The sequence below is a fragment of the Delphinus delphis genome, chromosome 10 (genome assembly GCF_949987515.2).
Source record: "Delphinus delphis chromosome 10, mDelDel1.2, whole genome shotgun sequence".
Classification (NCBI taxonomy): Eukaryota; Metazoa; Chordata; class Mammalia; order Artiodactyla; family Delphinidae; genus Delphinus; species Delphinus delphis.
The window spans coordinates 46036396-46055196 of NC_082692.2; the positions used below are offsets into that span (position 1 = coordinate 46036396).

The 18801-nt window shown below is 35.1% G+C and overlaps 1 protein-coding gene across 1 annotated transcript in view; it reads left to right on the forward strand.

Annotated features, from left to right (window-relative positions):
* Nucleotides 1-18801, forward strand: part of KHDRBS2 (KH RNA binding domain containing, signal transduction associated 2) — a 684497-nt gene that overhangs the window by 86734 nt on the left and 578962 nt on the right. The window contains exon 2 of the mRNA XM_060022069.1: nt 12213-12340. Within this exon, the coding sequence (XP_059878052.1) occupies nt 12213-12340 (128 nt within the window). The remainder of the gene's footprint in view (nt 1-12212; nt 12341-18801) is intronic.

Genomic DNA, 18801 nt, shown 5'->3' on the forward strand with positions numbered 1-18801 from the left:
ATGTCAATCCCAATATCCCAATTCATCACACCACCACCAGCACCCTGCTACTTTCCCCCCTTGGTGTCCATATGTTTGTTCTCTACATCTGTGTCTCTATTTCTGCTCTGCTTTCATGTTTATTAGTCTAAAAGACGGAGCTCAAGAAAGCTCATTTTTAATGCTTAGTGTGATAAATAATCGAATTGGCTATACATGTCTTACTATAATAGTAAACTCCTTCTGGACCCATTTTCTTAGAAGCAGTGTTCTCAGAGTAATCTTAAGGAACAGTTCCTGTAAATGATTGAGCATGTATTGTATATGATACCAGTTAGAATTCATGTTGATTTGATTGTACCACAGGAAAATACAGGTTTTTAGAAATACTGTTTGATCTATGTTCACAATAGAGTGTATAAGTTGTAACTTGATATTATGGTATATATCTTTATCACATTTGCCTCAGATTGTGATGGCATTTTAGGGAAAACATAAGACTGTTAAGTTAGCTTACATATCCAAGGGATCTTGAAATTACCTGTATATGACAAATTCATTTATTATCATCTAATACCTTATTTTTGATTGAAATGTTCATGTTCTGAATCTTTGTTCTGAATTTTTCTCATAAGATTAAAAGCTTAAGTAGTCGCTCTAATTATTGTACAAATTCTTTTGTCATTGTGATTTTTATCCTGCTTGGTAAAATGCAAGAGGACAAAGTAGGTTATAGAATGACCAACATGGTTCTATCTTAATTAACCCTGGGCCAGAGGGGCCCTGCTCTGAGCGCTTTGCTCTGTGGAAGCCCCCTGTGGTTCTTCTCTGGCTGTACCTCCCCCTGTGGCAAGGAGCCTCATAGGACCAAATTGTTGTGCCAATGTAGAGTTGACGCCCCCACCCCCATTTTCTAGAACATATTCTAGACACACCTGAAACACCCAAATCCCTGCCCATTTGACCCCATACCCACTTCTAGGGCCTATTTAAATATATTTCTTGGGACTATCTTCCTGAGGGCAGACCTCATTGCTAGTGTATGAACATCTAGCCTGAAGGTTTCCAAGGAATGACTACATTCAGGGGATGTATGGCTGGAGCTTGGTAGTGTGGGCTGGGTGTCTCTCTTCCCATAGACAGACCACGCCACAGGGGTGCATACCCCAAGCCTAAAGAATGTGTGCAGGGGATGTATGGTGGAGCTTGGTGGTGTGGGCTGAGTGTCCATCTTTCTAAGGACAGACCATACCACAGATGTGCCCACCCCAGACCTAAAGAATTCTAATATATGGCTCTGTGCAATTTGGTCGTGTGGGATGGATGTCCACACAGATGTGGGCTTCACCTTGTGATACTGGATACAGCTGAGAGTAACCTGGCTCTTCCCATGCCATCTGTTCTTGCACAGAACTTGAAGGAGTCTGAGACATCTAAATTCCATCAGGTCTTACACCTAAGTGTAAGTCTGCTGATTAGGAACTAATGAATAGTAATACCAATATTAAGTTGGAAGGGTATTTGTCATTGTAGAAGAATAGAACTTATTTTATTTAATACTTTGTTAACTTGGTTTGTAACTTTTAAATATTTAGCCTTATGGTATAAGGGCTCCTATTTGCACAATTACTACAGGCCCTGCAAATGGTAAGAGTTGGTCTAGACAGACGTTCCAAGTTTCATTTTATGAAAACAATATTCACTTTTTATTAAGGACTTGAGTTCTTTTTATTAATATAATTATAGATCCTACATGGAGCTTTGAGGTCACTTGGTCCACTCCCCTACCTAGAATGGAAGATCACTTTGTAGAATCCATGACAGATGCTTATTCGATCTCTGTTTTAATATTTTTAGTCACAGTCAGCTTAACAACATGCAAAACATTGTTCCCAATTATTTCATTAATTTAAATTAAAAATAATTTCTAATGTTCAGTCCTGTTCTTTTTTCCCCCCAATTTGTTCATATAAAATAGAGCTAAGTGGCTGTGCTGTCCAGCCTAAACCAGGGAATCAGTGCTCAGGCACCCTTTTCTGTACTAAGACTTTCCTCTGGGGATGAGAATTCATGGATTTTTCTTAGTTGGACTGCGCACACTTCATATATTTTTATACATGCCATTCATTTTTATATTCATTCAGTGAAGATTTATTGAATATCCATTGCCCAAGGGCTTTTTTTCTTTCTTTAGCTCAGAAAAGATTTTCAGAGTGCTGTCATTATTTCACAATAATAATTTCAATTTTACTAGGATAAAAATATAATCTGTGCTCTATAACAAAATGTATTTATTTTTCTAGGGGAGAACTTTTGTTTGGTGACTAAGAAATTTCTGATTCAGTCTTCTTTCCTAAATTTATTTTATTAAAAACGTTAGTGATTTGGAAGAATAATGTAGTGATACTCTCTTCTAAAGAATTTGTGGTGGGAAACAAAGATTGGTAAGAGAATGTAAATATCAAAATGTAATTGATGTAGAAAATCCTGAGGCATCTACACGAAGATATTAGAACTAATAAAAAAATACAGCAAGGTTACAGGACACATGATTATACACAAATAAATTGTATTTCTCTGTCAGAGATGAATGATCCAAAATGAAATTAAGAAAATAATTCCATTTACAGTAGCATCTAAAAGAATAAATTATTTAGGATTGAGTTTGACAAAAGAAGTATAAGGAATTTATGAAGTTACAATGCATTCTTGAAAGACATTAAAGGAGACCTAAACAGAGGGAAATGCATCCCATGTCTGTGATTTGAAAGACTAAATATTATTAAGGTGACAAAATTCCTTGATTGACATACAGATTCTTTGCAATTCCTATAAAAATTCCCGCTGCTTTCTTTCATACACTGGCAAATTAATCCAGAAATTCATATGGGAATCCAAGAGACCTAAATAGCCAAAACAGTCATGAAACAGATGTACAAATTTGGAAAACTCATAGTTCCTGATTTCAAAATTTACTACAAACTGACGTAATCAAGACAGCGTAGTATTGACAGTGTGGTATTGACATAAGGATAGACAGAAAAATCAATAGAATAGATTTGAAAATGCAGAAATAGATCTTCACACTATAGATTCTTAAGAAGGGTGCCAAGAACATTCAGTGTGGAACAATAGTCCTTTTGATAAATGGTGGTGGGGCAAGTGGATATCTACATGCAGCAAAATGAAGTTGGACCCCTACCTCACACCATATACAGAAAATTAGTTCAACATAGATCAGAGACCTAAATGTAAGAACTGAAATTATAAAATTCTATGGGAATAAATCTTTTTGACCATGAGTTAGGCAATCGTTTCTTAGATATGACATAAAAGGTGACCACAAAAGAGAGAGAAAAATTGGACTACATAAAAATTAAAACTTATGTGGTACAAATGATACCATCAAGGAAATGAAAAGAAAACACACAGAATAGGAGAAAATACTTGCAAATTACTGTGTGATAAGAGACTTGTATCCAAGAATATAAGGAAATCTTCAAATCAATAGGAAAAGACTTAATTTAAATAAAAATAGGCAATGGATTAGAGTATACATTTCTCCATAGAATATATGCAAATTACCAGCAATCACATTAAAAGATGTCAACATAGTTATTAAAAGTGCAAATCAAAGTCAGAATGAGGTACAACTTCATACACACTAAGATGGCTAAAATAAGATAGAAAATAACAAGTGTTGGATTTTAATATGATACAGTAACTTTGGAAAGTAGTTTGGCAATTGTTCAGAATGTTAAGCATATAGAAACTGTATGACTGAGTTAATTCCACCGCTAGGAATCTAGTCAAGAGAACTAAAAACAAATATCCACACAAAAACTGGTGCACAAATGCTCAAAACAACGCTAGGTATTTTATCAAAAATGTAGAAACAACCTAAATTCCCATCAGCTGATGAATGGGGTTAAAAAAAAAAAAAGATGTATACATACAGTAGAATATTATTTGGCTGTAAAAAGGAATGAAGTACCAATATATGCTACAACATGAATGAACCTCAAGAACGATACACTAAGTGAAACAAGCGAGGCATAACAGGCCACACGGTGTGTGATTCCATTTGTGTGGAAAGTTCAGAAGAGGCAAGTCCATAGAGATAGAATTCTATAGTTTATCATGACAAGCTATGCCGTTTGTGAGACCTATGGAATCAAGCCTACCTTAAGATGAAATTCAGGCTGAGTAGCAACCAGACACTGGCCCCTTTCTCTTAGGTCCAGGGATGGTTTCATTCCTCAAGGATTTACTGCTTTATTGGCGAGGAGAGGCAGAAGAACGCAAACTCAAAGAATAAAACTTTTCTCACTGCATCTAAAGAAGAGCAGCCAGAGACAGGCCTTTGTGTGCATTTGTTCAGCACCACGCCATGGTGATCAGAGGCCCTTCATAAGATATGGCCAGTCTGTTTTATCAGAGCTGCATGGGGATAACTAAAAAGAGGAATAGGAAGAACAAATGGAAAGTAGAATGGATCCAAGAAGCTAAAAAAAAAATCATCTTTAACTACTGTAGAAATTTTATTTTCTAATATAGCCCTTGATTATTTGCCCTTGATTCATTATAGGAGCTTCCCTCTTTATTAGTTGGGAAAAGATGACTGGGGTCAAGGGAAAATGTTGGTAAATTTTTTCTGAAGATTGGAAATCACTACAAACACCAAGCCCATAAATTATATCCTAGCTAATTTCAAAGCAATCCAACAAGGTAGAGGTATATATATATGTATATATATATATATATATATATATATATATATATATGGAATCTCAGAATTTCTTCTATATACCAGTGTCATAATTGGGTACCATTTGCATATATTATTCATCAAGATCAATGCTCCTATAGCATTGACCCATTGAAGATGGGTTCCCAGTTTATTAATTGTGCCATTCATAAATACTGCAAATGTATTTAATAAACTTGTGAATTTGGTTTACATAAGTATGGCTTATTGAAATATATAGGTAACACATTAGGGATGGTATGAACAACAATAAAATAAACTATTCACTGTGATACTTGGAATTATAAGCCACTGAATAGTTAGCACTTGAGCACAGAGTGTTACTTCTTCTCCCTCCCAGTTACTTACACACAGTAAGACACTCTCTGTAACATTTGCTAAGTGATGAAAGTATTGGATGAAGAAACTCTGCCCTGGAGCAGATGAATGTGAAGCAGGTCATACTCAGTTCTAGTTAAATGCTTTTTTTCTGTTGACATGTTAGGAATTTTTAAATCCAGTGAATAATAGCCCACCTTTATTCAATTCAGGAAAATTAAACACAAGGAGTGCCTAATGTAATTAGGCTTTTAAACATCTTGAAAATAAATGAAAACCAATTTAAACACACCTGGGTGTAGTATTTCTGTAAAATTAGTCAAAATGGTGAATATATTCTGATTTAGATAATTATCACAGTAAAATTAGGCTCAGAAAAAGTATTTTAATTTGAACAAACAGTGCAGCTTGAGCAGCTGATTTTAAATGTGTTGTTTTCTTTTTATTAAGATGGTGTATCCCAAGATACCTTTGGCAAAAGTAAAGTCTCTCATTTTTTCCCACAAACATAGGACATATGTTCTACTCATGCTTTAGAAATATAGTTGATTATGAATATGAGAAAATCAGAAGTAAATTATTAATGACTTCAGACTGCTCCCATGTAACATTAGTAATTCACTGGAAAAAATCAAATATATTGAGTAAAAAAGACCATCTTGAGAGCTTATTTTTCAATATTTTATATGAAAAATTATATACATTACATGTCAACTCAAAAGTTTCAGCCAACTTTCTAAACTACAACCAAAATTATAGCTAAACAGCAACATATAGTAACAAAATCATGTTTGGTTGTAAAGTGCTTATAATATCACCTAATGTTTACTAAACAATAAGGGTGTAAAAAGTAGTTGTTTTGAATACTCATCCCCTCTTTTAGATGTCAGTCCCTTTGCCCTTAGGCTTTCAAACATGCACATTCAAACATGAGATTAAAACCACTCCAGATTATAAAACTTATTGTATTGCATTTTGTGGAAATAAATATGAATTTTAAAATGCTGTGTTTTGTGGAAATAAATGAGTTTTCCCATGTAAGCAATGATCTAAAAATCATTGTATTGACAGTCACATATATTGTATGAAGTTTTTGACTTAAATACCAAGAGACATTTTTTCTAGAAAAACTTATTTGGACAGTCTGATGAGTAGTTCGATTTTGAGTTTATAATTCATCATTTATTGTAATGGGTGCTGGGAGTAAAAAATAATAATAAATGTGATATGGTCTCTGGCCTCAAGGAAGTCACAGTTTAATGGTGGAAAACAGTTGTAAATAGAACGGTACAAAGTGATTAAAAGTGCTGTATTTAAAAAGTACAAAATATTAAGGGAGACCCAGGATGGGATAGTCATGCAAGATGAGTGTTCAAGCTTTTAAAGACAGGAGAGTAGCCCTTCACCGATCAGAGGACACAGGAGGGATCAGGAGTGGCAAACTAAGGACTTTGGAAGCATGCTAAGGATGAATCTGCTTAGGGTCTGAGTGAGGATGGAACGCTGTGTGAGACAACACTAGACTGTGGCCAGAGATGAGAAAGGAATGGCTGATTGATTATTAGTGACAGGAAAAAAATTAAGAATTTAACCTTCAGTCAGCGAGAAGCAGGTACTTGTCAGTGCAGTGACACTCATTCATCCAACAAAGAAAATCTGAATGCTCAGTAGAGCCATGGAATAAACATGACACAAATACCATACTGCTATACAAAAGGGGAATGTGTAATGCTCAGATCTGTGTTTTAAAAAGCTAGCCAGGATGTGAAAAATAAGTCATGCATGGTCTTCAAAGAAACTAGTTTAAAGTCTGCTGCCACAGGTGGAAGTGGATGGAAAGGGTCTGGAGTAGTGGAGAGCCCCTGAGTGGAGGCTGGGGTTGAGGGGCCCCAGTGGGACCAAGGGGCCTCGGTGACTGTTGCCTGCACAGTGAGGAGGGTTAGGCAGCAGCTCATGGGTAATGGCTAAGATCCGGTTCTTCTTGTTCTCGGGTGACCAGAAAGAATAAGCTTTAGAGTTAAGTTGAATTCAGTTAGAGTTTCAAGTTTCTTGGAAATTTTAGGGTGGAAATGTCAAGTCAGAAGTTTTAGAACTCAGAAAGGTAGTTTGGGCTCAATGTCTGAAAAGGTGAAAGGTGGCCGATGCAGATGGTCGTCAATGCAGATGGTGATTTTTTGATGATGGCCATTCTGACCTGTGTGAGGTGATACTTCACTGTAGTTTTGATTTGCATTTCTCTAATAATTAGTGATGTTGAGCATATTTTCATGTGTTCATCTTTTTTTAATTTCCTTTAAGTGTAAAGATTGTTTATTTGAGCTTTTTCTTGTTTTTTGAGGTAGGTCTGTATTGCAGTGAACTTTCCTCTTAGTACACCTTTTCTGTATTTCATAGATTTTTGGTATGTCACATTTTCATTTTCATTTGTCTCCGGGTACTTTTTAATTTCTCCTTTGATTTCTTCATTGACCCAGTAGTTGTACAGTATCATGTTGTTCAGTCTCCATATATTTGTGATTTTTCCAGTTTTCTTCTTTTAGTTGATTTGTACTTTCATAGCATTTTCATTGGAAAAGAAGTTTGATCTGATTTCAGTCCTCTAATTTATTGAGACTTGTTTTGAGTCCCAGCATATGGTCTTTCCTTGAGAAAGTTTCATGTGTCCTTGACAAAAGTGTGTATTCTGCTGTATTTGGATGGAATGTGCTGTACAAATCTATCAAATCCATGTGGTCTAATGTTTCATCTAAGGTCACTCTTTCCTTGTTGACTTTCTGTCTTAATGATCTATCCATTGATGTAAGTGGGGTGTTAAATTTCCTTACTATTATTGTATTGCTGTCAATTTCTTCCTTTATGTCTGTTAATAATTGTTTATATATTTTGGTGCTCCTTTTTAGGTATATATATATATTTATTATGTCTTCTTCATCTTACAAAACTAAAACTCTAGACAATTCTTTAAGAAGTTATGGAGATCTGTTGCACAATAATGTGAATGTACTTATCACTACTGAGCTATACACTTAAAAATGACTAAAATGATAAATAATGTTATGTAGTTTTTACCATAATAAAGAGAATACCTTCTTACTGTACCTTCCATCTGACTTAAACCAATGAGTGAAGTTGTGCAAGGTGCATACAGGCATACCAACATTTAACTCTGTTGTAATCTCCACATAACCCTATGGTGTACTGTGGTGATAGCCACTAAAAATAAGTTAATGAATGCTAAAATAAATCCTTGAATCTATCTACCTATCTAAATATCTATCTATCTATATCTTAACACATAAACAGTGAAAGAAAAACAAAACTATTAAAATCTTTGTAGTTTAACACTTTTTAACAAAATTAAGCTTTCCTTTATGTATTATGTTTTTCCAATAATATGGAAGCCATATTTAAATAGAGACTGTATAAAAAAATAACTATATAAAATGACTCAACATCTCTATAAAAAACTGATTAGTTATTGCTGGATGATAATCAGTGCCTTTCCATTTTTATGGATATCTATATTGTCTGAACATTCCACAATGAATATGCATTAATTATGAAGTAAAAAAAGAATTACTTTAAAAATTTAAAGTAATTTTTAAATTTACAAAAGGAAAAGTGTGTATGCCTTATTTTCCATGGTTTTAAAATCAGGCAAGTTTGGTATATACCACTTTGTGACTATACAGTCGAGAAGTGCAATGACTGATCTATTAGTCATATATTAATAGATACATCAGGGAAGATGAGATAATTCCCTGAAACTATCAAAAGGGCAAAATAAATATAAAATTATTTTAAGGAAAACATAAAGATGACCAAGAGGCACATGAAAAGATGCTCAACATCATTAATTATTAGAGAAATGCAAATCAGAACTACAATGGCTTCACACTGGTCAGAATGGCCATCATCAAAATATCCACAAACAATAAATACTGGAGAGGATGTGGAGAAAAGGGAACCCTCTTGCACTGTTGGTGGGAATGTAAATAGATATAGCCAATATGGAGAACAGTATGGAGGTTCCTTAAAAAACTAAAAATAGAACTACCATATGACCCAGCAATCCCACTACTGGGCATATACCCTGAGAAAACTATAATTCAAAAAGACACATGCACCCCAGTGTTCATTGAAGCACTATTTACAGTAGGACATGGAAGCAACTTAAAAGTCCATCGACAGATGAATGTATAAAGAAGATGTGGTACATATACACAATGGAAAATTACTCAGCCATTAAAAGGGAGAAAGTTGGATCATTTGTAGAGACGTGGATGGACTTAGAGACTGTCATACAGAGTGAAGTAAGTCAGACACAAAAAGACAAATATTGTATATTAATGCATATATGTGGAATCTAGAAAAATGGCACAGATGAAAGTGTTTGCAAAGCAGAAATAGAGACACAGACATAAAGAACAAACATATGGATTCCAAGGGGGGAAAGGGGGATGGGATGCCTTGGGGGATTGGGATTGACATATATACACTATGTATAAAATAGATAACTAATGAAAACGATGCTGTATAGCATTGAACTCTACTCGATGTTCTGTGGTGACCTAAATGGGAAGGAAATCCAAAAAGGAGGGGATATATGTATGCATATGGCTGATTCACTTCGCTATACAGCAGAAACTAACAAAATATTGTCAAGCAATATACCCCAATTAAAAGAAAAAAAAACGAAAAGAAATTTTTAAAGGAAAGTATAGAAATTAACAGAAAAATCAGTGGAAATGGTATTTCATCCAGCCCCATTTCTTGATGGAAAACTTGTTGGAATTAATCATCAAGTGATCAAATTTCAAATGTCTAAAAATGCCTAAGTGGTAGCTTTGTAGAGAGCAAATAATGTCAGACAAATTTAATTTATATCTATGACAGAGTGACAAGGATAAACCAATAAGGATTGCATTGAATCTGTACATTGCCTTGGCTACTATAGTCATTTTGACAATATTGATTCTTCCAATCCAAGAACATGGTATATCTTTTCATCTGTTTCTGTCGTCTTTTATTTCTTTCATCAGCATCTTATAGTTTTTGGAGTACAGGTCTTTTGTCTCCTTAGGTAGCTTTATTCCTAGGTACATTTTGTTTTTGATTAGATGGTAAATGGAATTGTTTCTTGAATTTCTCTTTCTGATCTTTAATTGCTAGTGTATAGAAATGCAAAAGATTTGTGTGTATTAATTTTGTATCCTGCAACTTTACCAAATTAGTTGATGAATTCTAGTAGTTTTCTGGCAGCATCTTTAGGATTTTCTATGTATAGTATCATGTCATCTGCAAACAGTGACAGTTTCATTTCGTCTTTTCCAATTTGGATTCTTTTTATTTTTTTCTTCTATTATTTCCATGGCTAGAATTTCCAAGACTATGTTGAATAAAAGTGGCAAGAGTGGACATCCTTGTCTTGTTCCTGATCCTAGAAGAACTGCTTTCAGCTTTTCACCATTGAGTATGATGTTAGCTATAGGCTTGTCATATATGGCCTTTATTATGTTGAGGTATGTTCCCTCTGTAATTTTCTGGAGAGTTTTTATCATAAATGAGTGTTGAATTTTTTCCAAAGTCTTGTCTGCATCTGTTGAAATGATCATGTCGTTTTTATTCTTCAGTTTGTTGATGTGGTGTATCACACTGATTGATTTGTGGATACTGAAAAATTCTCACATCCCCAGGATAAATCGCACTTGATCATGGTGTGTGATCCTTTTAATGTTTTGTTGGATTCAGATTGCTAATATTTTGTTGAGGAATGTTCACCAGTAATATTGGCCTATAATTTTTTTTTTGTGGTATTTTTGTCTGGTTTTGGTACCAAGGTGATGGAGCTTGGGAGTGTTCCTTCCTCTGCAGTTTTTTGGAATACTTTCAGAAGGATGGGTGTTAGCTCTTCTCTCAACATTTGATAGACTTTGCCTGTGAAGGCATCTGGTCCTGGACTTTTGTTAGTTGAGAGTTTTTTAATCATGAATTCAATTTCTGTTCATTTTTTCCTATTTCTTCCTGATTCAGTCTTGGGAGATTGTACCTTTCTAAGAATTTGTCCATTTCTTCCAGGTTGTCCATTTTATTAGCCTATAGTTGCTTGTAGCAGTCTCTTACGAACCTTTGTATTTCTGTGGCAAATAAATTAATTTTAAAAAGGAAGGAAGGATAAATAGTGTACGTTTGCTTAAAAGATATTCAGGACTTTCCTGGTGGTGCAGTGGTTAAGAATCTGCCTGCCAGTGCAGGGGACATGGGTTCGAGCCCTCATCTGGGAAGTTCCCACATGCTGCAGAGCAACTAAGCCCATGCACCAGACTACTGAGGCTGTGCTCTAGAGCCCACAAGCCACAACTACTGAGCCTGTATGCCACAACTACTGAAGCCCGCACACCTAGAGCCCATGGTCCGCAACAAGAGAAGCCCGTGCACCACAATGAAGAGTAGCCCCCATTTGCCACAACTAGAGAAACCCGTGCACAACAACGAAGACCCAATGCAGACAAAACTTAATAAATAAAAAAAAAATTCACTTTGGGAAGATTCTCATAAGGATAAATTAGTATTTCCTCTTAAACATCTATGTAGGTAATTTCATGTTGATGAATATGAATGATATCATTTACAGATTTAATCCTTTATGTGACTTTTCTGTGACTCCCCTTTTTAATTGGATTTAAGTTTGTGAGAATATAAAATAGCATACTGTTTATCTCTACTACCCTATTTTAGATAATGGATGATTTCTATTTTCAGTTATTTTTCCTTAGGAACAATTCTGACTAAAAACAAAACATTTAATGTTAAAATATATTTGTTCTATTCATTGCTCCTAGGAAATTTATGTTTGCTTAGATATTTTAAATAATTAAAGGGAATATTCTTTCTCAAATTTTGTTTGAAGACGTTAAAAGTTAATTAAATGCATCCTTTGTTTCACAGAAGACAGTTGTATCTTCAGTCATTGCTTTTTGGTTTTAGTTGATATAGATCATTGTACAGACAGTACAGTAGCATAGCTTTCAGTCCCTTTATCAAGGTTCTTCAAAATCTTATTTAAGAAAGGGAGTGATAAGAACAGTCAGTGTATTTATGATGACTTCTTATTTCATTTAATGTTTTTCTTGTGAATTTTTTTCAGAAATTGAAAAATTTCAAGGTTCTGATGGAAAAAAGGAAGATGAAGAAAAGAAATATCTTGATGTCATCAGCAACAAAAACATAAAGCTCTCAGAAAGGGTATTGATTCCTGTCAAACAGTATCCAAAGGTACTGTAATATATGCTTTGTTCACATAGAATTAAGAAAAAATTGATAAAAATAAGACTTGATGGTTTATTCATTGTCTTTCATGAAATAAATGTGTAAAGCTTCATTTTATTAATATACACAAATATATGATACTGACATAGAAGAAGGAAAACTCTTTGAAAGTACAATAATTTTCAACTGATGGCTGTATTTTTATTCTGTGAATATGGGAAGCATAACTAGATATTTTAATAAGTTATTTAATGTGTAAATCATTTGACAATTTGATTTTTCAAATATGCACACTCAGTAATGTTTTGGTTCATGTTAAAATGCATATTCTTATTGCAAAAGGGAGTAGAATTACTGCTACTGTCAATATACAGCATTAGCCAAACAGCAGAGAATTATTATATTTAGGAAGGTAATATAGTCTTTATTAGACCCTTGGATTGTAATCTCTAGTCTTCTATATTCAGAGTCCATTTATATAATGATTATGATAGTATTTTCTTGAAAATACTTTTTCACTAGACACTTTGTCATCATGTGATATTTTTATCAGCAGAATCATTATTATAAAATATAACATTTCAATAGCATGGTTTCATTACTTATATTCATAAATTCCAATGGTTGAAAGCAGTTTCTTTTTTTAATTTTTTTTAAGTAAATTACCTAAGCAAAAAAAAAAGGAAACTCAAAGATTTAAGCTGGTAATTAACTTTCTGAAGAGTGTATCTGAAGCAAAGACCATATAATTGTCCTAATAATAAAGATTACAGAAATAAATGCTGTAGTTTACCAATTGTCTTCTAATATGATAAAGTTTAGTAAATACAATTAAGTAGAAGGTTGTGTTTGTAATTATTTCAAACAGAATAAGCTGTTACAGCACATCAAACCATAAAATTTAACTTTCAGATGAGGTTTTTTGGGCATACACGTTTTTGGTTTTTGTGTTTATTTTGAGCTAGACCTACACTATTGCAAGATAGGTACATTCAATAGATATATATTTATAATTTAAATTTTATGAAATTTACTTTACACTTATGTTTTAAAATATTAAATTGGGCTGTCATAGAAATGTACATGAAAATTTTACTTAGTAATGAAATATGGTAGAAATATGATGGGGTATTGTGTCTTTTTTAAGGAACCTGGTTAATTAAACCTTTAGAGTCTAGATGGAGTACAGGGTCCTTCTTTAAATCATATATTTAAATATTACATAACTTGATACTTTTTCTCAGAATAATACTTGTCCATTCTTAGGATATGAGAAAGCTCGTGATAGACTCAGTATCTGCTTCTCAATAAAATGTAGCTCTATATCTCTGACCAAGTTGTGTTGGCGTTTCAAGTCCTGATAGCTCTCCAAGTGATGGGTGTGAGTGATGTTATACTGAATATTACAGTAGTAGTTTACACTTGATTCATAATGATGACTACTGAAACAAGAATATTTTATGGTGTCAATTTTTGTGTGATATTTAATTTCATAATTTATAGGAAGGTTTTTAAACAACAAAACCACCTATTATTCATATTGAAATAAACCATGTCTCACTAGCAAATTATTGTACCCCCTTGAATTTTTAGAATCACAGAATGCTTAAGCTGAGACTAATCTTGGAAATCACAGAATATATAAAACTTCTATTTTACAGATGTGGTAACTAATTATGACTTGCTCATAAAAAATTCACAACTAATTGTGAACTGCTCAAAGAAATAATCTTTGCTCTAGATGGAATGCTTCACGAGGCTGCTGTTATTTTAAAATTCTTCATTTTTTGTGAACCATTACATTTTTAACTTGACTAAAAATGCTCAAATTTTACATGACTTTTTCATATAAAGTGTGGAAGAAAGTTAAAACCAATAGCTCCTAATGATTAATAGTTTTACGGAGTATTATCAAATAACAATTTATGCCTTATAAAATCTACCATTTTTATGAATATAATGAATATAATGCCAAACTTCTTTATTTATTATGGTGATGTGCATTTCATACATCTAATTATCACACATAGAGAACTCTTAGAGCCCTTTTACAGAAAAAGAATACTGAGAAACACAATCATCTATCAAGTTGACCTACATTTGTTTTTGCTTGTTTTTATACTATAACAATAAAATTAAAATCAACGTTTTGAAAACAATATTTACTTTCAAAAGTGGTGTTTCTCTCCTGCTGACTGAATATCTGTGGTGTTAATATTATAATCTCTAATCTTGAACCGTATTTGCTGTGCATTTGTGAGCTGTAACACGTGTAGTGCGGTATGATCCTGTGAACTGTTGAGCAGGACACAAGAGTATGGGTTCAAAGTTTACTCTTTTAAAATAAAAAGTGATGCACCCTTTAGGGGTCCATCAGGGAAAGGCCTGCCTCACACGTCTTCTCCCACAGCTGTCCCTGCCCTTGATGCCTGCTGTGTGGACTGACAGTCCATGTGGTGTTTACATCATCCTCTCCAATAAAGAGTAATATAGAATTATGGGAATTCTTGAGGAAATGACCTCATCCCGATTTTACTACTTGACCTTTTACAGACAGATTTTGTTTCAATTAGTCTCTAATTCAAGTTAGTTTGCTGACTTAATTAATTCAAGGAACTGAGAGAAATTTAAGATTTAAATTATAGAAAATATAAGAATACTTTTCACACACATTAAGAATGATTTATCTAGTGTTTTGTAGTTAATCACTTAATTTGGAGGAAAAAGCCATATTAAATTATTTTAATGGACAGTTTTTCTTGTTTGTTTTAATTTTTTTTTGTTTGTAACAAGATTAGTAAATAAATGGACTTTGTATATCTATTGTTTACATTTGCAAATGTTTTAGAATCAGAGCGATTATGTCTTGATGGTCAAATCTCTAAGGAGGCAACGTGGTCAGTATGTTCCTCTATAATCCTGAGATTATTGTGGAAAACGCACCACCTTTAACATTAGCTCTTTCTCCCTGAATCCACACACACGGCACTTTATAGTCCAATACACATTTACTTTTTTCAAATTTGGATACTTCCAACTCTTATGCATATTATAATCAGAATCAGTTTACAGTCTCTATCAGGCAAGTGGTGTTTATAACTCACTGTTTTTGTCTGTAAACTTTGCACATGTGAATTTGGTCATGGCTTCTTATATTGAGTTGTTTGTAGTGTTGGAAGTATGTGTATTGAGTTTAGTTGCTTTTGAAAGTGTATTAGGGCATTATGATTTAGTGTTGATGTGCTAGGAGATTACATATACAGAAAAAGAAGAGAACTGTAGCTTGGGGCATAAATTTCATATTAATGAAGACAGTCTTCATCCTTGCAAGAAGCAGAAAAAAGTGCCTTACAGGACATAAGAAACTAAGATACACATAATGTTGGCTGCTGTGTTCTGTTTTGTTCTGCTAGAAGGATGACTATCACAAGCAGGCATCCATGCAGAAGGATGCCCGTCACAAGCATGGGCACAGTGAGGAGGGTCAGAGGATGGGGCAGTACTGCCTCCACCTGCTGGAGACCTGCCTGTTGCTATTGTACCTATTTGTCCATCTGGGCAATTCAACCTCTCAGTGTCTTTTAAAAATACCTTTTTGATGTTGCCTTTAGAATCCTCTAAAATACTTCAGACATCTTCTTCAATTAAATTTGCCCCAAGGCCCACATTTTATTTCTCGACCCAAATTACTGCCAACTTTTAAAGCAATAAATTGCCAGGAGCATAAATCGGCCCCCAAAATTTAGCCCCTTTTAAGATCAAATGCAGCCATGTCCCCCTGTGCTGCTTTTGAAATCAATTCCTTATGTAGATTAATGCAGAAAATTAAAGTTCCAAAATATGTTCAAAAACACCACACTTGCTCTATATTTTGTCTTTGCCTGCTCAGTCCCAGAGAGAGGGGCTGCCTTCTGTGCCTGGTTGGAAGCACTCTCCACAGCCTGGCATGTCCTCCCACAAATCTTGTTTCCTTCTCTGTACTTTGAAAGATGAAAACCAAAACCTGTTATTTTTTCTAACTTTTTAAGTAATTATCAGAACATTTAAGAATGGTTAATAGGATGATGAGTTAAGGTGGCAGAGGAGTAGGAGGACGTGGAGTTCATCTCTCTCCACAGATGCATCAGGAATACAACTATAGATGCAACAGTTCTCACAGGACACTGGCTGAATGCTAGCAGAAGACCTTGAACAACAGAAAGGACTATAAAGATCCTTGCATAACTGGGTATGACAAAAAATAAAAAAGGTAGAGGATGAGGAGAGGAAGTGGGACAGGGCCTGCACCCGCAGTTGGGGAGCTGAAGCAGAGGAGAGATTCCTGGATTCGGGGAAACCCTTTTCTGACAGGGAAATCAATTGGGACAGAAGGGAAGCATTTGAGGCTGTTGGAAGAGGGTGAAGTGGCTGATCTGTGACAGATGCAGCAGACTCAGAACTACACAGACAGTCTGTACTGTGGCCCTGCGTGCCCCGGACTGGGACGTGTGTTCACAGGTGTGCAAGGGAGCTGGGAGCTGGAGCATGGGGATTGGAGAAGAGGCCTGGGGCAAGAACTGGTGTTGGCTGTGGGAAGACAGACTGAGGGGACAGGAGGGAAGAAATCCACAGCAGGGAATGCCTACAGAGGAAGACCGGACTGCCATGGAAGCAGGCACTACTGCTGAGTCACACTCAGGGGGAGGAGCCACTATTGTAGCCTCTCTGTCCCCTCATGCTGGCACCCACCAACGGACAATAAAAGAAGCCCTCTCAGGGCCAGCCCTCACATGCCAGCTTCCGGGCACCAAAAATAGCCCGGCCAGGGCCAGCCCTCATGCACCTTACGCCAGGTGCCAGAAAAGGCCCTCACTAGGGCCATATCTCTTGCACCCATGATCGCTGGCTTCCCTGCACATTTGGCACCACCAGGGCTCCTGCCATCCAAGCAGTCATACCACCTCTGTGCCTGGTCCTCACTGGGACAGAGCCATGAGCTCCAAGGCATCCTCAAGACCAGACTCCTGTGGTTGGACCACATGCAGAGTTGGGGATAAAACCAAAGCTGAACCCCAGGGATGGGGCGACTAAGAAAGAGGATTGAAAATCTTTCCGTGAGCTGTACAAGCTGCAGATTAAATCCACATGATCAGCTAGACCCTACGTCTATCCAATATCTGAGTAGACAATGAGTGTTCCCACAAATGAAAACAGTCTATCTCTGGCAGCTGTGGAGTTTGGGGACAAAAACACACAGGAATTGGGCCACATCAGAGTCTGCGTGGTCCCCACAGGGCCCACAGCAGGTCCAGGGACCAGCCCAGAGGCAGAGGAGGACCTCCTGGGGAGGCAGAGGTGAGCTGTGGCTCATGGCGTGTGCAAGGACACTTAACAGCTGAGACCCCACGGAAACATAATTATTACTATTACTTTTATTATATTTTGATTCATTCTCTTGTTGGTTCTAGCTTTTTTTTTTTTAGTTTATTTTGGGGGGGGAATCTTCGTGTTTTATAACGTTTAAAAAATTTTTTTATATATTTCTGTTTTCACTTTTCTTTTATGTTGTTCTGTGTTCTTTTCTCTCATTTTATTCTTTTTCTTTCATATATTTTGTATTTTAAAAAAAATTCCCATTTCTACTTTCCTTTTCTGTTGTTTTGTTTTTTCCCTTTTTTTAAAATTATTTTTATCGGTTTGTTCTGTTTCTTTGCTTTATTCTTCAGTTGGCATACTTCTTTGGTTTTGTTTTTAGGTTTTGTGTTTTTGTTAGTTTTGATTCTAATTCTTTGATTTTGTTTTTAGGTTCTTCAGTTTCTCTGGTTGTTCTCTTGTTTTTTTGTTTCTGTTTTGTTTTTTTTCTGTTTTTGTTTTTGTTTGGTTCTGTTTTTCTTTCTTTTGCATGTGTGTGTGTTTCCTTGTTTCTGTTTTTGGTTGTTTGATTCTGTTTTTACCATTTTCTGGGGCCTTGTTTGTCTTTTTTTTTTTCCTTTCTTTTACTTTAATATATTTTTTATCTTATTTTTTTACATTTCTATTTCTATGTTGCTTTTCTGTTGTTCTGTCTTCTTTCCCCATTTTCTTTTTTTTAAATAATTTTTGTCACTTTGTTTCTTTGCTTCATTCTTCAATTGGCACTCTGCTTTGGTTTGGTTTTTTTGGTTTTGTGTTTTTGTTACTTTTCTTTTTAATGGTTTGATTTCATTCCTGGGTTTGTTTGTTTGTCTGGTTGTTCTCTTGCTTTTTGCTTTATTTGGCTCTGTTTCTTTTGTGTGTGTGTGTGTGTGTTTCCTTGTTTCTGTTTCCGTTTTTTTGATTTTAATTTTTACCATTTGTCTGGGGTTTTGTTAGTGTTTTAAAAAAATTTTTTTTAATCACCTTTATTGTCAGGATGAGTGACTTGCAGGTTCTTGGTTCCCTGACTGGAAGTTGGGCCTGAGGCTCCAGGATGGAAGCACTGAGTCCAGGACGCTGGACCATGAGAGAAT